Source organism: Mchenga conophoros, linkage group LG4 (genome assembly GCF_057382185.1).
Source record: "Mchenga conophoros isolate Kocher_MC1m ecotype Shallow Benthic linkage group LG4, M_conophoros_male_GT1.1, whole genome shotgun sequence".
NCBI lineage: Eukaryota > Metazoa > Chordata > Actinopteri > Cichliformes > Cichlidae > Mchenga > Mchenga conophoros.
The window spans coordinates 8861347-8887098 of record NC_140529.1 but is presented as its reverse complement, the minus strand read 5'-3'; the positions used below and the strand labels follow the sequence as shown (position 1 = coordinate 8887098).

Sequence of the window (25752 nt, the reverse complement as noted above, 5' to 3'; positions counted from 1 at the left end):
TAGTTTTCTGGTAATTAAAATTATGATTTAGTTGAACTTAAAATAATCATTTCAATTCGAAAGAAAATCTAGCTCAAATGAATGACATTGTATTGAGTTGAACCAACCAAAACCTTTCACATCTTATTAATGTAATTTTTTTCCTTTTAAATTGTGTTCTACTGACTCAATTTAATTAAATTGTCATGATGTATGTAGATTTGGTTGAACCAAAATAAATGTATTACGTGGAAAACCTGCCATCAGTCAAATTGAGTTCATCCAATGACTAATTTTTATGAGTGTGTGTCCCTAACCCAGAGACACATGACCTGAGGGGTTATGTTTACAGGTTGTTTTTCTTCTATCTTATTTTCATGAACATAATATCTCTGAAACACTTTCTTCAATTTTCTTTTTTCAGACTTTCACTCTTTTTGACTTATAACAAGCGGGGATTTTCACCAAATTTCACATTAGGTTGGCACTTTTGGATTGACTGGACACTTAGTTTTAGTACCTAACTAAAGCTAATCTGGAGCGATTGAACTCTTCTGTTGCGTGTAAAGATGTTTGGAACTTGTAGCCTCTTTGGAGCATATTACCTGCTGTCATGGCAACAACTTTGCATTCTGTCCAAATTGGCTGTTTTGCCAACCATACCTAACAAACATACCCGTGAAGGACAACAGTGGGCGGGTATGGGTGAACTATGGGACTGTGTGGGCAGGGCAAACCCACATTTATTCTATGCGGTCCCCACTGTGTGTTACACAGAGTCCACAGCAGTATTTGATTTCAAATACCTTTTTATTGAAGTCCTCCAAGGTCTTCAGTACAAATTAAATGAATCTGTATGCTTGGATTTCTACTACAATGTCACTGCTGTTGCAAACAACACCCAGGAAATCGTATTATAGGTTTTTCAAAACCCAGCCTTTATTTTGTGCAACTGAATAATTAAAGGCAGATTTTAGACTTGATTTAATTGTTTTTATCAGAAGTACTACATCCAGCTGCATCCCTATATTGACACTTCCTATCTGAAATCCATAATACTCCCATGGGATGCACTCGTAAGGAAAACAGTAATCACCAGTTCCGGTATCACCTAGACTATCCAATAAAAACAAAGGACTAAAAAAGCAATGCTCATCATTGGATGCTGCTGAGTGACGTCAGTGGTGTGTAGGCTTTAGGACCCAGCAGCAAGGGGGCTTCCTTTGTGATGATCTGCAGGCAGACGTGCGGGGAGGAACGCGCATCTCCGGTGCTGAAGCAGAAGGCTAGAGGAAGGGCAGGCCAGCATCACCCGGTAAGACACTCAACAGTTGTTCTGTGTGTGCGCATTGATTTAGCTCCTGATATCACTGATGGAACCGTTAACTCTCCCTGTTATATACAGTATATGTATTATATAGAAATTCAACTTCATTTAGAGACGATTGGAGCAGAAAAGTCTCTGCCACAGTGACACATATTCATGGGACGGGTGATCTCTCGTGATAGCTCAATTTTCATGCATGTTTTCTCACGCGATTCTGACTGCGTGTGGTGATAGTGTTTTGACATAGGTGTGCGTCGGTATTCAGGGATAATAGCTTATAGGCTTTTCACGATGCAACCCCCCCTGTTGGGATGTGAGTGGCGTTGGTATACACACAGCAGGGATTTGTTGCTTTAGTCTTGAAACTTTTATCTTAAAAGGTTGAAATCAAAATTATATTGGAATCGAAATATTGTTAATGTCAAATTGTCGAATTCATACCTAAAATAATTTATTTAAAAAAAAAAAAGACACATACAAAACAAAAAGACTCTGAATTAAAATTAAATCAATAAGCCAATGACATCATCAAAGCTATAAAAGCCCTTTTTAAGTTATTTTGTATACATTTTATCAACCTTACTGTTTCAAATATTTTGTATACATTTCCTGACTTCAGACTTCTGGTTTACATTATTTTATTTAAAAAATGTGAGAAATGTAAAATGGTTTAAATATATATTTTTTAATTTTCTTCTAAAAGGCACAAAGATGAATGATCATCCACTGGACAAAGGCATATTTCTAACATAAAATAAAGTATAATCACTTTACTTTCTTTTTCGGTCTTTACACAAACTGTATATAAAAGATAAACATAAGGCTTAAAAGGCTTCTTTCTCATGGACAGCAAAGGGATACTTTGTGCTTTCAAAAAGAAAGTAATTTATGGTCTCAGTCACTAGTTTTAAGTATTCCGTAAGGCCAGCAATGTTGTGGGGATGGAGCTGGACTCCCTCAAGGTGGTGTCGGAGAGGCGGATGCTGTCCAAGATAAAGACAATGTTGGATAACACCTCCCACCCACTCCATGACATGCTGGTCAGTCACAGGAGCACGTTCAGTGAGAGACTGAGATTACCGAAAAGCACCACTGAACGACACAGGAAATCATTCCTGCCTGTGGCCATCTCCCTGTACAACGCATCCACTTAACACACTGTTTGCTGCTACAACTAAACATGTTTCTTTTCCAACTATTTATTTATGAGTGACTTATGTATGTATGTATGTATGTATATATATGTATATATTGTACTATTCTTAGTTAGTGTATTGTCTGTCTTGTCTTAATGTTGGTTTAAAATGGAGCACTGTAACAAAAAATAATTTCCCCCAGGGATCAATAAAGTATTCTGATTCTGATTCGGATTCTGATTCTCTTTAAAATGTGGTAAAAATAAATAAATACTGTTACTAATACTAATAGTACTAAAACAGAAATCTTAAGGTATGTCTGACAATTCAAAATCAAAAACAGCACCACTGAAAGTTAAGAGCTGCTAAAATAACAATGAAGAAAATCCAATGAAATTGTCAGTGTGGCTTTTTTCCTGGGAGTTGCAATAAACATCCGGGCATCCACACAGAAGAGGGTTTATAAGATTTTGCTGAGTTAGAAGTTAGCAGGAAGTTAGCTACCTAGTTTAAATCTAAATATAATATTCCATCTGCTCACTCACTAAAAAACAGACAAAAAATACAGCTCTGCTGTTAGTTTGCACAGGAACAGACAGAAAACCATACAGCAGCGATGTGGGGAGGGTTCATGTGCTAAAATAATGTGCTAATATAACCACATTAGCAGAGGGAGGCTGTAGAATAAATTATTCTCAGTCTGCTGGAAAGAGTAAAGAGTGATTCAAATGTTGGGTACCTGGGACACCATGGGGTGCAGTGTACACAGTGAGCTGTTAAAAACTGAGCTTAGAGATGTGCCGTGCATGAGTAATACTTATAAAAAGTTGAAAGGTCTAAAACAAACACAGATTCTTTTTGAAGTGTATTTCGATTAACTAAAGAAGACATAAACAAGTTAAGACACTTTGAACCAGGCACAGGGTTGATACACCATCACCTAAAATCAGATTACAGTGGCTATGTCTTTCTTTTATATACAGTCTCTGGGTTTTTGTGAACTCTTGAGAGAAATATGTAACTCATTAGCAGAAAAATGCTTCAAAATGCTGGATGTTGTGTTCATAGTGAAGTGTTTTTAGAGCGTTTTGCTGAAAACAGCTGTCTGAAAATAAAGTGATGGTTTGAGTGAAGCTGGAATCAGCAGTTATTAACCTCAGTAAAAAAATACTCTCTGTTGAGCAGAACACAGGAAAGGGGACAATTGTGGGTTAATCAGTGTGAGTACACATCGTAAATTGATCCACTGTTACCATGGAAATATTGATTAGTGTAGTTTTAAAGTCCCAGCACAAAACAGTCATTCCTTCATGATATTATACCATAACTGTACTTTGTTCTTCCTATAAATAACAATAAACTATAGAGGACCAACCTATAAAGTTACAGAATTTTCAATATTACATATATTTTTAATTCTTACCTTTCTTGGCTACAGAAAAGGAAAACAGCATTTTTTAAAAGCTAAAAATGGAAAAAATGTTACTGAAGTAGTTTTAAAAAATACACTTAAAATATTTTTGTAAAAGGAAAATTCAGATTTTATGTATTCAATAATTTATTTAGGTTTGGGGCAGTTACCATTAAAACTACATTACATGGCCTTAAAACTACATTCCCTAATTTTGTGAATACATGCAGCAGAAAACTTAAAATGCAACATTTTAGCGTTTTGGCTCATCCGTCTGTGACGACAGAGTGCACTTGAGCTATTTGTGGATAAGCAGTGCAGCATAAATCAAGTCGATTTTAGCAGAGATGTAACGTTATCTGTTTTTCAAGGACACTCTGGACATTTTGGAAAGCAGATATCATCGTCCAAACAATAGTCCTAAGATATGTTCCTTATTGTGACTGTGTAATAATGTAGGATATTGCCCTGGGGACTGAGCATTGCACAGGCTCTGGTGGCCTGCGGGGTTTTTAAAATTTGTTAGGTTGGTCACGTCACAATCCTGACAGCACGAGGCTTGAAATGCTCATGTTTCGTAGAGACAAAGGATTGCTGATTGTTTAACAAGAGCCCAGCCTGCATTTCAATCCTTCTCTTTCTTCAGGGGATCGTAAATTAACTGATGGAGCCACTGGCTGTTTCCTCACTGTCCCACCAGCAGCTGAGCATCTAAGCAGCTAAGCCCACCCCTCCTCCACGCCAAAATAAAAACTGATATATAATTTGGATTTACATACAATACATGAAACTATCGGGTGTAAGTGGTGGTGCTGATGTATGGTTGTGAGGTAAAAGCCAATGATCGCTCCAGAGGACCAGTGAGCCTGTAAATCTCTGAGCTAGTCCATTACAAAGCATTATAGGATGACATGTAACTCTCTGCTGTCTTATAAATAACAACTGGTTGAAGCAGATGAGGCTGAACAAGCATTAACAGCTGTATTAAAATAAGATAAGACTCTTTATATTTGAACAAGTTTTAACACTTACCAGTGGTTTGTTTACCTAGTTAGTTAATAGTAAATACAGTGATGAGTTATTTTGATTTCTTTAATCTCTACTTTAGCAATTTTACTTGGAAAGAAATGATAATATTTTCAGGATTAAACTGTTTTCTTGGTCTTTTACTGTACACACAATCTGTTTGCTGGTCAGTTCTTAAATAATCCACAAAGTTATTGGAGACATAAAAAATGAATTACATGAGTCATCGATTGTTATGATGTCTGTCTAAAGTCTGTGACCACTATCTTATCTTTCCACTCGTGTAAGTGGGAGAGGGGAAAACATAAAACATGGGATCCATTGCATTGAGGTGAGGTGTCAGACTCGGTCAATCAACAACAAAACTCCTCGGTGTCTTTGGTTTGGGATAATTGTTGGAACCAAACTAACAACGTTTTCACACATACACTGCAGTGGCAATGGGACATTTTCTGTTTGTTATCATCTTGGAACATCTGATTAAATTATGATATATCTGTCACCTCGATGTATTTAAACTACTGAAGCCACATTTTTTAGAATGTGTGGCTAACAAGATGTGCAATACATTAAAAAATGAATATAAAGTGTGCACTCTTTGTTTCATTTGACAGTTTTGATTCTTTGTGGGTGTTCACAGATCCTGTCTACTAAAAATCTTTCTTCTCTGCCAATCAGCATAACTTGAGTCTAGAGCTGTTGATGCACATGATGTATCACAGTGAAGACTTGTGAACTGAGAGCTAGCCATGCTTAGAGTACCATGCACCTCTCTGATTCTTCATAATTACAGAGAACAGATGTTGTTGCAGTTATTAGAACATAGGCACTTCATGCAGGACTGAATTAGACACAAACTAAATCCCCATCTTGCTGTTGCTTTTATTTATTTTTTCCAGCTTCTCCATTTGCCTTCTTTAAGATATAGCCCTAAAGAACTATGGGAGGTGTTGCATTGGATGTGGGTGATTCCAGGGTGAAGGCTCCAGACGGAGGCTGGGGCTGGGCAGTGCTGGCTGGCTGTTTTGTCATCACAGGCTTCTCCTATGCTTTCCCAAAAGCGATCAGCGTATTTTTCAAAGAGCTGATCAGGGAGTTTGGTGTTGGATACAGCGACACTGCATGGATCTCCTCCATACTGCTGGCCATGCTCTATGGCACAGGTAGGCTGCTACCCTTTGTATTCAGTATTCACATTTTTTTTAACTCTTTGTACTTGGAAGCATTATGTACCTATGCAGTTCTTTAATTTAAAAAATACTGCAATAGAAGCTTTTTGAAACTCCCTTTTGCCCCATTTCATCCTAAACATTTGTTTTGATTGAGCACTGAACACTGGAGACAGGCACAGAACAAAACTCCACAGTCTGCAGCCCTGGATCAAACATAACAGTAATCCCGGAAGCGTGAGCAGGACAGAAAGAGGGGAAACACACACCATGCTCAGATGTCATGTTTTCAGCTAATAGCTCTTTGCGAATCGACTTATTGGTGCAAAAATTATTTTTTTTTGCTGTCAAACTGTGTAATCCATGGCATCACCCTAAGATTCAGATTAAGAAATTGGAACAAATTGTGTGTTAATTAAAAAGTGTCTCTTTGCAAATTTGTCTGACGTGCAGACACAAACACTGGTTCGTTTCTTGAGCTTTGTGTAAAGAAATAAGGGTTAGCTCGAGGATTTGATGATCTCATTTTGAAAATAATGTATCTGCATATTCTCAGAGGGATATTTTATATCATATTAACAATGATATAAAATGTGAAATTTTGGAAAATGCTTGTGTTTGTACCTTAATACTCGCCGCTTTTCTTTTCATGTGCTGCACACTGCGCCTGATGCATGCAGTCATACTATGTTACACTTTGTCCAGGTCCCCTGTGCAGCGTGCTGGTGAACCGCTTAGGCTGTCGTCCAGTCATGATGGTGGGGGGCCTCTTTGCCTCTCTGGGAATGATTCTGGCCTCCTTTGCCACAAGTATCATCCACATCTACCTCACTGCTGGAGTCATTACAGGTCACGAACACTTGTACATTGTCAAATAAAATCACACAATGCTTTACGCCCAATAAATTAAGAATAGATTACAATACAATTGTTAGAAGAATGCATTAATGTTTTTCCTATATTTCAATACATCATAATCAAATTATCCCTGCTTGCTCTGCATTTGTTTTTCCTTCCTGCTCCCTCCCCCATTGGGCTTTTTATAAGCTGCTTAGGTTTATAAAGACCAAAAGGTGCTTTGTAAGGTACACCGGCTTACAACTACTTGGTTAAGTTTGGGAAATATTGTGGTCTGGGGTCAAATAAGCCCCTTCACCAAAGGACACCTTGTGTTTAACTGAGACAAGCCTGCAGCTTTGATAATGAGAACACCCCGGTGTGCCGCCTGGGTTAAGGTTACAGTGAAAGTATACTCCACCGCAGGTGCTTATCGGATCATTGAGCAGCATTTGAAACCGTAATGTAGGTTAGTGGTACAAAGGTTTCAAGGTAACAACACCACAAATACTTTACAGGAGATGCTGTCAGAAAGTTTGCATCATTATACCCATTAAGATATATTAAATCATATGGCTGATGTCATGTAAACAAGTTCTGCATGAGCATATCTCAAACATTAGAGTAAGGTTAGAAACATCTTGAAATGCTTTGTCTCCATATCATGTAGAAATGTAGGGAAAAAGAAAACTATGTTAATGAAAGCAGGTAAGTTCAAGTTAAAAAGGCTGAAGAGTGTAACCCTTTCTTTTATTTGCTGCAGGTCTTGGATTAGCCCTGAACTTCCAACCTTCTCTGATTATGTTGAACCGCTACTTCAGCGAGAAGCGTCCTCTGGCCAATGGCCTTTCAGCAGCAGGAAGCCCCGTGGCCCTTTGCTGCCTCTCGCCACTGGGACAGGTACTTCAGTATCAGTATGGATGGAGGGGAGGATTTCTTATCCTTGGTGGTATCCTGCTGAACTGCTGTGTGTGCGGGGCCCTCATGAAGCCTCTGGTGGCCCCAAAGAACCTCAAGGCCAAGAGCTTCGAAGAGGACAATGACAAGGAGGAAGAGGTGAAAGAGGAGAAGAAGAAGCCAAAAGCCAAACTTCTGGACTTCTCCGTGTTTAAAGATGGTGGCTTTGTCATCTATACTGTGGCGGCATCCATCATGGTGCTGGGACTGTTCGTGCCTCCTGTGTTTGTTGTTAGTTACGCTAAGGAGCTGGGAAATGAAGACACCAAATCTGCTTTACTGCTTACTATCTTGGGATTCATTGATATTTTTGCACGGCCAACGTGCGGTATAATCGCTGGACTCAAATGGGTCCGGCCTCGCTGCGTCTACCTCTTCAGCTTTGCTATGCTCTTCAATGGAGTCACTGACCTGATTGGCTCACAGGTGAGTGATCACATACTTCCTTGAACTGGAAAATGAAGTCCAAACATTGAAGGTTTCTGTTCATTATTTTGTGTTTGTTCCCAGGCCAAAGACTATGCCTCTCTGGTGGTATTCTGTGTCTTTTTTGGCGTCTCCTATGGGATGGTGGGTGCCCTACAATTTGAAGTTCTCATGGCAATTGTCGGTACTGAGAAGTTCTCCAGTGCCATTGGCCTTGTGCTCCTCATGGAGGCCATTGCTGTGCTGGTGGGGCCACCGGGTGCAGGTCAGTGTCAGCATCCTGGGCCATTTGACCCAGTGCCTCTGTGTGTGTGTTCCCGTTACTTCCTGTTTTACTTTGGTAGTCTCCCATCTGTGCCATGTTTTGCTTTGCTTCTCTTACTTTGACGGTACCCTGTCTCATGTGTTATGTTTATGTTTTGTGTCCCAGCTGTGTTCCTCATGAGCTTCCTGTTCCCTCGTCATTCCCTGTGTATTTAAGCCTTTTGTTTTCTTCTGTCGAGTGTCGCAGTCTCCCTCATTCATGGCTGTGTGTTTCCCAGTTTGCCTCTTTGTTTACTTGTTCATACATGTCCCAGTATAGTTTTGCATCATTTCCCTTGTGTCAGCAATAAAGCTGCTTTTGAGTTTACATTTGGCCTCCGTGAAGTCTGCGTTTAAAAGGAAGACTTGTTTTATTTGGTAGTAGCTGTTGATCGTGAGCCCAACAGGAAGATATGAGGTTGTATCCAAGACCAACGGGTCATAGTTGGGACTTTAGTGATTATTTAATTGGCTCATGTCTTATACACAGTTCAGTAGCTGTAGAACCACTGTTAACAAAAATAACTTGAAGTAACTGTTCTCTGTACCACTGTATCACTATCTCAAATCATGTGAAAGATTTAAGATTTTCACCCACTCTTCTTTACAGCATTACTTCAGGTCATGGAGGTTTGCTGGCATTCAATTAAGCACAGCTCTCTTAAGGTCCCACCACAGCGTTTAAATCAGGTTGAGATCCATTGCAACACTTTTTTTCATATATTCTGTTGCAGCTTGGCTGCCGTGCTTGGGGTCAACATCCCGCTGCAACAAAACAAACACAAATCCTCACTCCTCCACCACCGTGCATGAGATGTAGCGCTGTGCCTAATGGCCATCTCCACTTTGGTTTTATCTGTCCAGAGGACATTGTTCATACTTGTTCATCTTTTTCTACCCTGGACAGTCATGAACATGCTAATTGTAGCCAGTAAAGACCAGGCTGGTAAACTGCCAAAATGATTTTTAAAGAGGTGTTCACATTACCTCTGGCAAACCTGATCTGGGCCACCAAAGGGCCGTCATTCTTTGTGGTATGTGGGCCATGTGTAAGTTGTGTGCAGCCACGGGCTAGTTGTAGACACACTGCTGGCCCAGAACTGTTTCAGCTCTGGCCCCAGATGTCAGCCTAATGTGCACCTTAATCAAGCCATGTAATAACAACATGCGCCAGAAGTGCTCTATACAACATGTCACATTCACCCAATCGCACACTTTCTCTAAACTGAGTGCTTCCTAACTACATTCATTCACATAAACACTCTTGACATGCAGACTGGAGGAGACAGGGAACCACTAACCTCCCGATCAGTCGGTGACCTGCTCTACCTCCTGAGCTACAGCCATCCACTGGCAAAGATGAGTAAACCGTCACTAAGTTTTGGACAAAGTGTACACTCACAAACCTGTCAAACCTGCATTTGAAACGTTGGCTACCATAGCAGTGTAGTATTGCAACATGGCATTTGAGTCTTCTAACTAAAATAGGACAATAGGAACATAAACAGTGCCATCACTGCCAGACCTGGCCCACATCTGGTTGACATACACCCTGCCATGACACCAGTCAATTCAATTCAATTCAATTCAATTCAATTCAATTCAATTCAATTCAATTCAATTCAATTCAATTTTATTTATATAGCGCCAAATCACAACAAAAGTCGCCTCAAGGCGCTTCATAGATACAGAGAAAAACCCAACAATCATATGACCCCCTATGAGCAAGCACTTTGGCGACAGTGGGAAGGAAAAACTCCCTTTTAACAGGAAGAAACCTCCGGCAGAACCAGGCTCAGGGAGGGGCGGCCATCTGCTGCAACCGGTTGGGGTGAGAGAAGGAAGACAGGATAAAGACATGCTGTGGAAGAGAGACAGAGGTTAATAACAGATATGATTCAATGCAGAGAGGTCTATTAATACATAGTGAGTGAGAAAGGTGACTGGAAAGGAAAAACTCAATGCATCATGGGAATCCCCCGGCAGCCTACATCTATTGCAGCATAACAAAGGGAGGATTCAGGGTCACCTGGTCCAGCCCTAACTATATGCTTTAGAAAAAAGGAAAGTTTTAAGCCTAATCTTAAAAGTAGAGATAGTGTCTGTCTCCCGAATCCAAACTGGAAGCTGGTTCCACAGAAGAGGGGCCTGAAAACTGAAGGCTCTCCCTCCCATTCTACTTTTAAATACTCTAGGAACAACAAGTAGGCCTGCAGAGTGAGAGCGAAGTGCTCTAATAGGGTGATATGGTACTACAAGGTCATTAAGATAAGATGGGGCCTGATTATTTAAGACCTTGTATGTGAGGAGCAGGATTTTGAATTCAATTCTGGATTTAACAGGAAGCCAATGAAGGGAAGCCAAAACAGGAGAAATATGCTCTCTCTTTCTAGTCCCTGTCAGGACTCTTGCTGCAGCATTTTGGATTAGCTGAAGGCTTTTCAGTGAGTTTTTTGGACATCCTGATAATAATGAATTACAGTAGTCCAGCCTGGAAGTAATAAATGCATGAACTAGTTTTTCAGCGTCACTCTGAGACAGGATATTTCTAATTTTAGAGATGTTGCGCAAATGGAAGAACGCAGTCTTACATATTTGTTTAATATGTGCGTTGAAGGACATGTCCTGGTCAAAAATGACTCCAAGGTTCCTCACCGCGTTACTGGAGGCCAAGGTAATGCCATCCAGAGTAAGAATCTGATTAGATACCATATTTCTAAGATTTTCAGGGCCGAGTACAATAACCTCAGTTTTATCTGAATTAAGAAGCAGAAAGTTAGCGGCCATCCAGGTCTTTATGTCTTTAAGACATTCCTGCAGTTTAACTAATTGGTGTGTGTTATCTGGCTTCATGGACAGATAGAGCTGGGTGTCATCTGCATAGCAGTGAAAATGTATGCTATGTCTTCTAATGATGCTGCCTAAGGGAAGCATGTATAATGTAAACAGAATTGGTCCTAGCACTGAACCCTGTGGAACTCCATAATTAACCTCAGTGTGTGAAGAGGACTCTCCATTTACATGCACAAATTGGAGCCTATTAGATAGATATGATACAAACCACTGCAGCGCAGTACTTGTAATACCTACAGCATGTTCTAATCGCTCTAATAGGATATTATGATCAACAGTATCGAACGCTGCACTGAGGTCTAGCAGGACAAGCACAGAGATGAGTCCACTGTCAGAGGCCATAAGAAGATCATTTGTAACCTTCACTAAAGCTGTTTCTGTGCTGTGATGAGCTCTGAAACCTGACTGAAACTCTTCAAATAAACCTCTGCAGATGATCTGTTAGCTGTTTGACAACTACTCTTTCAAGGATTTTTGATATGAAAGGAAGGTTGGAGATTGGCCTATAATTAGCTAAGACTGCTGGGTCTAGAGATGGCTTTTTGAGTAAAGGTTTAACTACAGCCAGCTTGAAGGCCTGTGGTACATAGCCGATTATTAGAGATAGGTTGATCATATTTAAGATCGAAGAATTAATTAATGGCAGGACTTCTTTGAGCAGTTTTGTAGGAATGGGGTCTAAAAGACACGTTGATGGTTTGGAGGAAGTAATTATTGAAGTTAACTCAGAAAGATCAATTGGAGAAAAAGAGTCTAACTTAACATCAATGGTACTAAGAGTAGCTGTAGATAATATTACATCTGTGGGATGATTATTGGTAATTTTTTCTCTAATGATAAAAATTTTATTTGTGAAGAAGTTCATGAAGTCATTACTAGTTAACGTTAAAGGGATGGTTGGCTCAAAAGAGCTCTGACTTTTTGTCAGCCTGGCTACAGTGCTGAAGAGAAACCTGGGGTTGTTCTTATTTTCTTCAATCAGTGATGAATAGTAAGATGTTCTGGCTTTGCGGAGGGCTTTCTTATAAAGCAGCAAACTATTTCTCCAGGCTAAATGATGATCCTCTAGATTTGTGACACGCCATTTCCTCTCCAGATTACGAGTCATCTGCTTTAGGGTACGTGTTTCAGAATTATACCACGGAGTCAGGTACTTCTGATTTGAGGCCTTAGTTTTCACAGGAGCTACAGTATCCAGAGTCGTACGTAGTGAGGAGGTGAAATTATTAACAAGATAATCGACCTCTGTTGGAGTAGCGTTCAGATAGCTGCTTTGCTCTGTGTTGGTACAGGGCATTGAAGATGATAACAGTGGGTGGATTATATTCTTAAACTTAGTTACAGTGCTTTCAGAAAGACATCTACTTTGATAAAGTCTACTCTTCACCGCTGTGTAATCAATTATTGTAAAAGTAAATGTTATCAGGAAATGATCAGACAGGAGAGGGTTTTCAGGAAACACTGTTAAATGTTCAGTTTCTATGCCATATGTTAAAACAAGATCTAGAGTGTGATTAAAGTGGTGGGTGGGTTCTTTTACATTTTGAGAGAAACCAATTGAGTCTAATAACAGATTAAATGCCATGTTGAGGCTGTCATTTTTAGCATCTACATGGATGTTAAAATCACCCACAATAATTATTTTATCTGAGCTCAGAACTAAATTAGATATAAAGTCTGAGAAATCAGACAGAAACTCTGTGTAAGGCCCAGGTGGACGATAGATGATAACAAGTAAGACTGGTTTCTGAGTTTCACAGCTGGGGTGGACAATGTTAAGCATCAGGCTTTCAAATGAATTAAAACTCTGTCTTGGTCTTTCATTAATTAATAGGCTGGTGTGAAAAATTGCTGCCACACCGCCCCCTCGGCCTGTGCTTCGAGATTTCTGGTAGTTAGAATGGCTCGGGGGTGTTGATTCATTTAAACTAACATAATCATCCTGCTGCAACCAGGTTTCTGTAAGGCAGAGTAAATCAATTTGTTCATCAATTATTAAGTCATGTACTAACAGAGACTTGGAGGAGAGAGACCTAATATTTAATAATCCACATTTCACTGTTTTACTCTTTGGTTCAGATGTGGATACTGTATTGTTCTTTCTTTGTGATTGTTTATGTTTAAGTTGTTTGTTGCTGGTTTTTAGTTTGTTTTTTGTCTTTTTGGAAGCTGACACAGTCTCTATGGAGATGGGTTTTTGGGGGGGTAGCAGGAGGAGAGAAGCTGCAGAGAAGCGTGTAAGACTGCAACTCTGCTTCCTGGTCCCAACTCTGGATAGTCATATTTTGGGGGGTTTAATAAATTTGTCCATATTTCTAGAAATGAGAGCTGCTCCATCCAAAGTGGGATGGATGCCGTCTCTCCTAACAAGACCAGGTTTCCTCCAGAAGGTTTGCCAATTATCTATGAAGCCCACATCGTTTCTGGGACACCACTCAGACAGCCAGCAATTTAAGGAGTCAGTCAGTCAGAAGTGCCACCTGATGCCGGACCCAGGGAAGACCTGTTTTCTATGGGCCTGGGCCACATACATAATCGAGCCAGATATGGCATGCCATCGCATAAATAGTGGCGTCTGTGGAGCAGGGAAATTATTTTACTGCTATTGTTGAATAATTGTCATCAGTACCATTGCATTAATAATATAATCTGGAGTTTATATTGCATTCAGGGGTTAAACAGTGTCTCTTTCAGAAAGACTGAGTTGCAGGCTGACAGGAAGTTGTATGCAGAAGTGAAAGCAGATAGTTATTTTGAGGAGCAGGCCAGACGAGGCTATTTGAATTACTAGGTTATTCAAAATGATCATTGCTTTAACAAAGTAACAGATAGCTTTAAGAAGGCCTTAAGATGCTTATGCACACAGTTATTATGTTTAGTAGAGGTTCTTGATTAAAACATTTATTTAGTAGAAGACATACACATAGTCTCAGTGAGCCTCCGTTCTGGTGAAAGGTCAGAAGTGCAACAGGTGACACAGAGAGCATGTGAGGTCAACACACACACACACACACACATTAGTTAGAGAAGAGGTTACTCATGTCTGGCTGTAACTGCAAAAGTGTCTCGGTAAAAGAGGAACCGTTCCTTGTTGTCTCGGCAAGAAAGAGGAACAAGACAAGAACTGAAAGGTAGACAGGAAGGGCCAGCCATGAAAATAGAAGATGATGTTCTGTCTTAAAAGCCATGGTGGTGTTGATCTGATCTATGTATAAAATGTATCTGTGACGCATGAAGGGGCGTCAGTAAATCAAACCCTGATGCTATAAAATATCTGTTCATGCTTTGATTAAGTCGAGGACTACTGGCTGTCTGCGTACAGAGTGTCTTCCCACACGTGTGTTCATTAAAATCATTGTTTGACCAAGACCTTCTGGACCAAGAGTGGTTTGTACTCTCCTTCCTCAATTTTGAACCTTAACATTTGGGGGCTTCGTCCGGTGGTTGAGGAGGGAGGATTGGAGGTGTAGACGGTGATGTATGGTCCGTTGTGGTCAGACAGGCAGGCGTGACCCGGCAACCAAACTGAGGGGACAGGCGCCTTTAAAAAGAGGTAGGCACAGGCCTGTTGATTTTATCCGAAGTGTGCTGAATTGGATGATAAAATTAAATGTCTATTCAGTAAAAGTTGCCGGTAAATGTCTGCTTTGATTTTGATGAGAATCTCATGACAGTACTGAGGATTTAAAAGCAGTTGGACTGCTGGTAATGATTGAACGCGGTTGGACCGCTAAAAGGATTTAATACGGTTAGGACCGTGGTAAGCAGTTGGACTGCTCAATGATTTTACTATCTTAGGGAATTTGGTTATTTTTTGGTTATAAGGTTGGACCTGCTTCAGTCTTACACTTTGTTGGGTGTTTTACTGTTGTTCCAAAGTATTATAAATTATTTTAGAACGGAACCGAGGGGGTTCTAGGAAGCGCAGTGCTCAGAGGTAACGCTTGCCAATGCCAAGGACGCTTAGGCATTGTCCTCGAAGAGGGATAGTCAGTTGGTCACTGTGGAGCTTGGGGCACTCCAGAATAACTAGGAGATAGAGTCTCCTTACTGTTTGGAACGGTACCTGCGCTTTTTTGGTCAGCAGAAGTTGGACTTTGGGCGTGTAACTTTAACTTAAAACTTCAGGGTAAGCCTTGGCTGTGAAACGCCAAAAATAGAGCTTCAGGCAAAGTTTGGGTTGGTTGACGCTTTTAAATTGAGTTAGGGACTTTAGAGATGAGGCCAGAAACTGTTGGACAGATACTGGTGAATTGGTCGCAAAAAACTCAGGGAGTTTATCCGCTGGGCGGTTATTTAAAATTTGTCGAAATTGTGTAGGCGCTAAAGCTGACAGATCTGACAGTGGTTGTAAATATAAGACGTCGTTGTAATATAGAATAAGAAAATTTGGTGTGAGAGATCTCTGTGTGTCGAGTCAGTAATGCACTGACTGCCTGCTGCTATTTTTAGACGGTGTGTGTGAGTGTGAAAATGCAAATGAGTAAGCAGTGAACTGTTTAAGCCACCGTTGGTTTTACAAATACTGCTGCAAACATTGTTGAGTGTGTGTTTAAAATGCCATTTATGTTTATTAGAGGACTATAAATAAAGTTTTGAGTTGCCGTAGGGGATGTATAGTAATTGACTGAAGTTGGATGTAGATATATAAATATATTGAGTGCACTGTGTATACTTAAGATTAACATATTACTGTCAGTAGTAACTTCTCTCCAGCAATAGTTGCTGGTGTGTTTTATTTTTTCAATTTCTTGTGTGAATGCGGTGACTAGAAGGTTTTGAATGATGAATAAAGGTGTGAGAGGTATTTCTTTGGTGATGTAAAGTAGGATGTTTTAAAGTTTGAAAGTGTTTTTAATTTAAGAGATGCATGAGTGATGTTATAAGAGTTTAGTTTATTTAAAAGGTGTGTGTGTGAGAGGATTATGAAATCATTGTGTGAATGATGCTACATTTTAGATCAAAAGTTAGTAGAATTACAGAGGGTTTGTAGATTGTAAATACAAAATAAGTTTGATTAGCCTGGAGAAACAGCAGAGCAGCTGCGTGCTGTGTGTGTGTGTAACAGGAAATGGTGTGGGTGACAGGAAGTTTGCATGCCCATATAAGGTGACGAGTGAGCACCCAGAGAGAGAAACAGATGAGTTAAACTCTAGGCAGATAAAGCGAATGGAGGTTTTGAGAAAAGAAATGAAAAGGATATTAATTGTATGTTTTAGTGTGTTAACACAGATTACAGATAAATGAAGGTGGACTTCTCTCAACCTGGAATTTTGAGTACGGCGCCAAAACCACTAGAGTAGCATAATTGGGAGAAAACAGGCCAGATTTTGGCTTAAAATTTTACAGCTTGACCTTGCACTTGTCCCCATCCTGAGAAGAAGCTCAAAGGACAGTTAATCTCCTGATGAAGACCAACAGAACATCGTGGACTTGAGAAGAATTAATAGCAGGCAAAAGACAGTGCAACTGAAACCACACTGACGACACCAGCAGCAGCATGTAAGGAACCACGAGGTGGAAACATGTACTGTAAATTACAGGCTGGGCAGTTGAACAGTGGGATAATGAACGGTGGTAAAGCACTGGACATTGATTGTCAGATTTGCCATGCTTGGAGTAATCTTGAAAGAGATGACTGAGAGGATCAACAGGAAACAAGAAACCACGTGATGAAACATGCACGGTGGACAGCAGGCTGGTAAGAACAGTGTGACATGACTGTTTAGAGGCACTGAATGTGGTATTTTGCCAGGCTGGGACTTGATCCAAAAGGAAAATACTGAAGAGAAACAGAGAAGAAACAGACTGTGTTTGCTGGAATTCAAGACAACAAAAGGACACTGAGGACAGTGACCAGTGAGAGGCGAAGCTGGACGAGTTCGACTGTGAGAATACAGGGTGTAATTGGACTGAAAGTGAAGCTTGAACTCATGATGGTTTAGAGATGTCCACCGTCACAAACAAAGAGGTAAACAAGAATAGAAAACACACATAGACAAAGTGTTACATGTGAAATTATTTCTGGAAAGAATCAGAAGTGAGATAGTTTTGAATTAAGAAATCAGAGAAAAGATGCATGAATTAAACCTGACTATAACATACAGAGGCAATGAAGAAAGCAGCTTACACTTACTGAACATTAACAAAATACATAGGAAAAGCAATGAAGACCTGCTTACACGTATATACATGACATAAGTTGGGATTTCTGACCAGAGAAAGGGAAACGGGTAGTTTAAGTACATATGAAAATAATGAAAATGTCTCAGTTGTGTTTCTATAGGGGCGAAACAGATCTGGATCAATTTTCCACGTGCAGCGGTCGGAAGAAACCTGTAGGTTAACTTGACTGGACATGCCAAGGCAAGTTTCTGGTTGAATTGTTTACAGCGCCATGTCTCCATAAACCTGACAAGTGGGCCCTAACTTCTGGCTGAGGAGCAGGGACGCGGTTAATAAGGTGGGAGCTTAAAATTTGGGTTAGCAGATTTGGGAAAGAAACTGACGGCTTAAGTGGAGAATTGTGCAGGAGTCTGACACACTGCAAAAGCAACATATGCAAATTCACATACACAAGCAGAAAATGCATTGACCTTATGAAGACAAGACAAGCTCATGGAGTTTAATGCATAGACACTGATTAAACCTGGCTAAGAACACAAACATATGCAATGAAGAACAGCTTGCTATTTTGTATGAATGATACAATGGTGTGAATGTTTAATAAAATACATTTGAGTTTGTAATTGAGGAATAGAAGAAGCCATATGACAAAGGGAGTGAGTTACGTAAATAAAAGTGATTAAAGTAGTTTTAAAAGAGTGACTTAGGAGTGCTCTCTCGTACTGAGTGATCGAAACCAGTGATCACTGTAGAAAGAAATAAAATGATTTAATGAGTTGGGAATGTTTAAACATATGTTTCTGTTGTTACAGCTTTTTGAGAGATGACTCAGTATGCACATTAGCTGGAGTGAGTGGTGACGTAGGAGCTTCCTGTATGTGTGTGACTGAGGAAGTGACTTTCAGAAGAGGAAGCATGGCAGACGAGAAGTGCAAATTGGGGTAGGGAATTTATAGTTTAGTGATTATATGATGTCGTAAGGGGTCTTATGCTGAATTTAAGAGCATAAGGGGGTGATTTTTGTGTGCAAATTGAGTGGTTTTAATGAGACTTTCGGTGTATTGAGGAGGTGAAATTATGTGGTGGCAAAACTTTTGTGCGTTTAAGGTTGTTGAGGTTGTTGTGGTGATGGGTTGATTTTGTCAGTTAGGTTTGGGTTGTTGTTTTTGTTTTTAATAGAGGGAGTTTTAGGAAACATGGACATGTCTGGGAGGGGCCCATTATTTTGTAACAGTGCACTTAAAGAAAACCTGTCAGGTGATTTTGTTTTGTTTTTATGAGCTAACAATCAGCTCTATTTTTTCATTTCTGTTTTAAGCAGGCCTGCAACAGTGAATAACGGCGCTGAAAATTATCGGGAAGAGCAAATATAAGGTGGGCTTTCCAGATTACAATTGGCTGAGGAAAAAGCTACCTGGGGACTATTCAGGTCGTAAGTCCCTGTAAAAAGGATTTTATGCGAGTCAATCCAGTCCAAAAGCATAAAGAAATATTTTCCTATGGAAAATAAAAAATGACTGAGCTCATTTTGCTGAGGGTGGAGAATCTGACGCGAGAAGCTCCACTATTAGCAAAAATATGGAGTGAATGTGTGAGTGAATGTGAGGATGAATAAATGTGGACAAACAATTTGTTTTTACCAGAGAAAATTTCTGTTTTGTTTTGTTGACTGGGGTTAGATTATGGGATTATAGTATATTGTTGGGAGAATGCCAAATGCTAAAGGGGAAATATTTTTTGATGTAACTCAGTTATCATTAATTGAAGAAACACATGACTGATAACTGTTCTGTTTTAAGTTTATTTTTATGACATAGAATTGGATCATGAGTGGGGAAAACTGAGCATTTTTAAGTTTTGTATAGTATCTTGACACATGAAATGTATCAAGATAAAGGGGGGTTTAGGGTTTAATAATTTAATTGTTTAATAATTTAGGATCATTTCAGGACCTTTTGGGTTTTTGATCATTTGGATATGGTAAAACTGAAACTGTTATTTTTAAGTTAAGGTTAAAGGATTAAAAGTGAACTTGTCACGGTTTGCGAGGCAAGCCGTGTGGAGTTGTAGAAATGGACCCAAAAGGCGGCAGCTCTGGTGCAGGTGAATATTTATTTACAACGGTGGGCACAAAACAGCACTGGTGGAAAAACAAGAAACCGGAAACCTAAACTGGGTAAGCTAATAACACAAACCAGAAACGAGGATGCAGGGAGGTCCGGGGAAATACACACAGAGAACACAGGGAGATTACACACAGGTGGGGAACACAGGTGACACTGATAAACATAACGAGACAGGGCAGGAGTGAACACAACATTACGCATACTGACGAGAGACTGTCAAAGTAAAACAGGAAGTACACAGAGGTTCAGACAGGAGGAGAGAAAGCACGGGGAGAACACAGACATAACAGGCTGGGGGAAACATGGAATAAACACAAAGAGAGACGAGAGCTCATAAATACACAGAGGGGCACAAGGGGGTAAGAGTCACAAAGGGAAAAAACACTTAGGGAACACCACAACAGGACACCTCAGAAAACCTGGCCTAAATAAGGAGCGAAAATACAAGGAACCAAGAATACTGGGCCAACATGGCCCAGGACCATGACAGAACTGAATCCTGTTTAGAAGATACAATGCCGGTTTTTCAAAGCTGAGAATAATTCTTAGAGGGAAAATTAGTGAGGGTTGAAGGGGTAGAACAGCTTTGATTTCTTTTTGATTTTTAGAAGAAGTGGTTATAATGTAGGCGTACACATACAGATATTACATAGGTTTATCTTTAGGATAAAGGGGGAGCTTCTACGTAGAAATGATTTTTATACATATTGCATTTTGTGCTTTTAAAGGAGTTGTGGCTCAAATTTGTCTCTGGAGGGTCACGAGCCTTTGGCTAGCACTATGATTAGCCAATCTACTGTGAGGATAATATGAGTTCATGAAGGATTGCACACGCTTACAGACACAGAGTCCAGAAACACACATGACAGTATTGATTCCAGGCAAAAGGCCTCAAATTCATTTAGCTTTTAACTGAACTTAAAAGAAGGACCAAAGAGGAAGGAAAGCATATATTTTGGTTAAGTCTGATAAATTAGAATTAGAAGGGATTGTTACATTAAAAGGAGCAAAATGAAATAAAAAGGCTATACCAAAATGGGTTATAACATAGGAAATGTGAGGTTAAAATGAAGTTAACACATAGGAGTTGTTTCAAGGCAGCATTTAGCTATGATGAAATGTATACAGGAGTAGTTGCTTATATGCTTAAACTTAATTGATTAGAATGGGTGTTTTCTTTTGGATCTTTTAGAGTAGAGGAACTTGCAGCAGCGACAATTTGTGCACAGGATGTTGATGATCAGATAAGGGAAAAATAGAGCGAGCAACCGGACGTGAAAGCAGGGCTTAAAGAGTTTTAAAGTGATGAGGAACGTTGAAGAATATACATAAATACAAGTCAATAAGTTAAGAGCATAATTAGGATCATGCTTTTGATTAAAGAGTCCCAAATAGGATAAGTTAGGGAGATGCAGGAAAAGGTGTTTTGTTTCCTTTGCAGAAGATCGATCTCGGCGACCACAGGAGGGGCGAGGATCCTGGAGATCTCGAGGCCTGCTCAACCACCAGAGAGGGTCTGAGCGAGGACACAATGTATTGCGACCTCTGGTGTTCCAGAGGTCGAGAGAGGGAGTGTGGAGCAGGGAAATTATTTTACTGCTATTGTTGAATAATTGTCATCAGTACCATTGCATTAATAATATAATCTGGAGTTTATATTGCATTCAGGGGTTAAACAGTGTCTCTTTCAGAAAGACTGAGTTGCAGGCTGACAGGAAGTTGTATGCAGAAGTGAAAGCAGATAGTTATTTTGAGGAGCAGGCCAGACGAGGCTATTTGAATTACTAGGTTATTCAAAATGATCATTGCTTTAACAAAGTAACAGATAGCTTTAAGAAGGCCTTAAGATGCTTATGCACACAGTTATTATGTTTAGTAGAGGTTCTTGATTAAAACATTTATTTAGTAGAAGACATACACATAGTCTCAGTGAGCCTCCGTTCTGGTGAAAGGTCAGAAGTGCAACAGGTGACACAGAGAGCATGTGAGGTCAACACACACACACACACACATTAGTTAGAGAAGAGGTTACTCATGTCTGGCTGTAACTGCAAAAGTGTCTCGGTAAAAGAGGAACCGTTCCTTGTTGTCTCGGCAAGAAAGAGGAACAAGACAAGAACTGAAAGGTAGACAGGAAGGGCCAGCCATGAAAATAGAAGATGATGTTCTGTCTTAAAAGCCATGGTGGTGTTGATCTGATCTATGTATAAAATGTATCTGTGACGCATGAAGGGGCGTCAGTAAATCAAACCCTGATGCTATAAAATATCTGTTCATGCTTTGATTAAGTCGAGGACTACTGGCTGTCTGCGTACAGAGTGTCTTCCCACACGTGTGTTCATTAAAATCATTGTTTGACCAAGACCTTCTGGACCAAGAGTGGTTTGTACTCTCCTTCCTCAATTTTGAACCTTAACACGTCATTGCCAGACCTAGCGCACATCTGGTTGACAAACACTCTGCCATGACACCGGTCAGTCAGAAGTGCCAGCTTGACACCAGATCCGGGCCAGACCTGCTTGCTATGTGGGTACATACCCTTTTAATTGCTTTGGACTGGTAAACATGCACTTAGTTTTTTTTTTTTTTTTAATTGGACTGCATGTATACTTCATAAAAACTGTTCATATGTTAGGGTTAGTTACTTTCTGTCTACAGTTTTATTGTACAGGATGATTTAAGCACATTTTATGAGTTATGAGTGCAGAAATTCAGATAATTCTAAAGAATCCATAAACGTGTCACTATATGTTTATTTAAACCAGCATCGCCACAAATGAAGCGAAATCATTTCTACTATATAATTGCATCTTTCACTGTGTTCTTCCGTTTCAGGCCGACTGCTCGATGCCACCAAGAAATACATGTACGTCTTCCTGCTGGCAGGAAGCGAGGTGGTCCTCTCCGCTGTGGTTCTAGCTACCTGCAACTTCTTCTTTATCAAAAGGAAGCCCCAGGAGCCATCTCACAAACTTGAGTGCATCACAGTCACAGATGACACCAAGACAGAAGTATGCAGCAGGCCTTTGGAGGTAAATGATGAAGAGGAGAAGGGAGAGAGAGAGGAGCAAGAGAAGGAAACAAAGAGGGAGGTATCGAAGGAGTTGAAGGAGGAGGAGGAAAAAGACAAAGAAAAAGTAGACGAGGTCAGGCCAAAGAGCGTAACAGTGGACTCACAGGAAGTGGAAAAGTTCTTGAAAGAGCCCCAACTAAATGGTGGCATGACCCCCAGTCCTGAAACATGCCTGTGAAAATGGGTAGAAGACGGGATTATTTTCCACACAGCTCAGTGACGTGAACGGGACCACACCGTACTGGATAGTTATTCCCCATGATGTAGTGTTTAACCCAGGTGTTCGTGTCTGATATGGCAGATTAGAGTCACTGCCGTATCAAATACTAATAGTTCTGTGAGCAATATTTTATCTCTAGATGTTTTTAGTATGGTTAGCTGTCACAACACTGCCTTGTCTATACAGTTCATGTTAAAAGCCACCAGCAAATAAAGTTGAGGGATAATTTGAAAGAATATTCTGTGTTTTTACTTGAAAAAAAAAAACACATGAGAAATTCAGTAAATGTTGTGTAAATGGTTGATTCAGCTTGTTTTAAAGGGTCAGGAAAGCTTTATGTAATGATGGTTGTGTAATGACCAGAAGCTCTTCTCCACCCGATGTCCAAAGCTGAAAATGATCTTCCCACCTGATCTGTGCCGTCACCATTGAGATTGATAAAACTATGTTTTTTAGGACGAACTTTCTAAAGGTTGTTCCCAGTCAAGTGGTAGCTGTGTGTGGATTAGAAGCAGGCTCCAAATATTATTTGTAGCTTCACTGTGATGTTAGGATTAGTTAAAAGTGTGATGTTTTAAAGAAGGAAGCAGTCGGTTCAGTCTGAGGTGCTTTTGGTTGAAGGTACCAGTCTCTCTTACCCTCCTTCACTATCAAGCATCAGATGTTTTCAATGCACTGTGGTACATGTGTTTGACTGTGGGTATCTGTTGCTGGGCTTAATGTGCTGATTGTGTTGTTCATCCCCCAAAAGCACCAAGTTACGCTACAAAGCAAATTATATACAGATAGGATAAAGACGCAGTATGTTTGTATGGACCAAAGGACAGGCTGACTATATGTGTGTCCCCTTAGGATGAAACAGGTGTGGTTAAAGCATCGATTTACTGATGACTATAAAGCTTTTCCCTCATGTTGCCTACATGCTTTGTACTGCCTGTACTGTTTGTGTTTCAGTGAAACAGAACATTAAAGGGATTGTTTTGGCTTTGTGTCACTCATTTTAATTTTCACAGAAATAAGTGCAGAGATGCAAACTTAGTGAATGTTTGAAAGATGGCAGAAAACATGAAAGGAACTCCTGGGATGGAACTGTGCAGACTTTTACCATTACTATTACTATTATGTTATTTTGTATAACTTTTGCAGGCACCTACCAGGAAGTTGTTTTACAGTGAGGAGAAAAAAGAAACATATTTTCTGTTATAAATATTATATCTCTCAGATTTGGATAAAGACCAAACACGTAGCTAAAAGAGAGTGACTATAGTAACTACTGCTCTATGTCTAAATCGGTAACTGAAAAAAAGCTGCAGGGTGCTTCCTGAAATACATTTTCTCAGCTGTGTTTGCAATACTTGGATTCATAACCATCGGTTCTCTCAGACCATTACTTTAAGTAAAATCTAAGAATCAATAAATAACATCTAAGTTGAAATCAAACGGGATTGTTACAATTCAGTAAGGAGACAGCAGGAAATATAACACAACAGCTGGGTGAACATTGAGATCTGTCAGTATCCATGGTGACGGGTGATTTCTCATGCAAAGATGAGTGAGTGGGGCTTTGTGTGCCACTTAGAATAGTAAAGGGCCATAATGGTTACATTTGGATCATTTAAAAGGTTGACTGGTTTGTAGGACGGCCTACCACAACAGCAACCTGCCTGCAATAAATGCTGGACGTCTTGTTTCTTTTAAATTGTGTATGTTATATGTTGTGTTTTAAACAAACAGAGCTTGTCGCTGATTGTTATGCTTTGTCTTCGTTTTGTTGTTTAAAGCTAAAACACGAGTCAGTGTTATTTGAATGTAGAGTATTTGCATTTCTGTGTGAAGCTGCAGTTAAACAGGTGGTGAGGAGATATGTGACTATGTGAGCTTATGTTGTTTTTGTTTTTATTCCATTAACTGTGTTACCATGTTGACTGTTAATCCGAAAATGGAATAATGTCGCTGTTTGCACCTTACTACTAATTCCTGCTGAATGTCACATCAGTCAAATACGACCGATCCAGACTTTTGTTCTAAATGATTTGACTCTATTTTGTGTGGAAACCATATGTTCTAATGCAGAAATAAATCTTTACGACTGTGTAAATGTCTTGACTATAAAAATGTAATCTAAATACCTGTGTTCAAGTGTCTGTTTAAATCTATATTATTTATGTATTTATGTAAGAAAACTTTATTTATAAAATTACATTTTAGAATTGCACAAGAATTGACTCAGAAATCATTGGCCACATGGTCCGTGGGGTGACCTAAAATATGATTGGCCCAACACCATTAAACAAGAGAATGTCTGTTTCACAACACCCTCACTATGTTCTTGTTCTCTCGCCTGTGCCACCCCATTAAATACATTACTGGAAATTGTTTTATTTTACATTTAATATAGTTTCAGTGTTGTTTTTGTTTTTGTGTGGATGGTGTGTGTCAGAGGCCAGACTTACAAAAGGCAGTGCACTCACAGTCTTGTAGACATCCCATGAATACCTCATCAGGCAAATTGCAATAACATTTTGACCAAACTAACAGATATTAAAACTAAACATAGTACCTCTATATTTTTCCATCCATCCATCGCATATCCTTTTCAGGGTCGCGGGGGGTGCTGGAGCCTATCCCAGGTGTCATAGCGCGAGAGGCGGGGTACACCCTGGACAGGTCGCCAGTCTGTTGCAGGGCCAACACACAGGGACAGACAACCATTCACACTCACATTCATCACACCTGTCGGCAATTTAGATTTTTCAATTAACCTATCCCCACAAAGTGCATGT

At 39.8% G+C, this 25752-nt stretch overlaps 1 protein-coding gene and 1 long non-coding RNA gene across 2 annotated transcripts; both read left to right on the top strand.

Annotated features, from left to right (window-relative positions):
• The first annotated feature begins 1212 nt into the window (after nt 1-1212).
• Nucleotides 1213-25095, top strand: slc16a3a (solute carrier family 16 member 3a). Its single transcript, XM_085270231.1, has 6 exons — nt 1213-1294; nt 5779-6042; nt 6754-6897; nt 7649-8268; nt 8353-8533; nt 22512-25095. The coding sequence occupies exons 2-6, from the start codon at nt 5820-5822 to the stop codon at nt 22925-22927; spliced, it is 1584 nt and encodes a 527-aa protein (XP_085126357.1). The 5' UTR covers nt 1213-1294; nt 5779-5819; the 3' UTR covers nt 22928-25095.
• LOC146575511 (uncharacterized) lies at nt 11512-19040 on the top strand. Its single transcript, XR_014892141.1, has 2 exons — nt 11512-17395; nt 17697-19040. It is a non-coding gene; the product is annotated as an uncharacterized LOC146575511 (long non-coding RNA).
• Nucleotides 25096-25752: the final 657 nt, after the last annotated feature.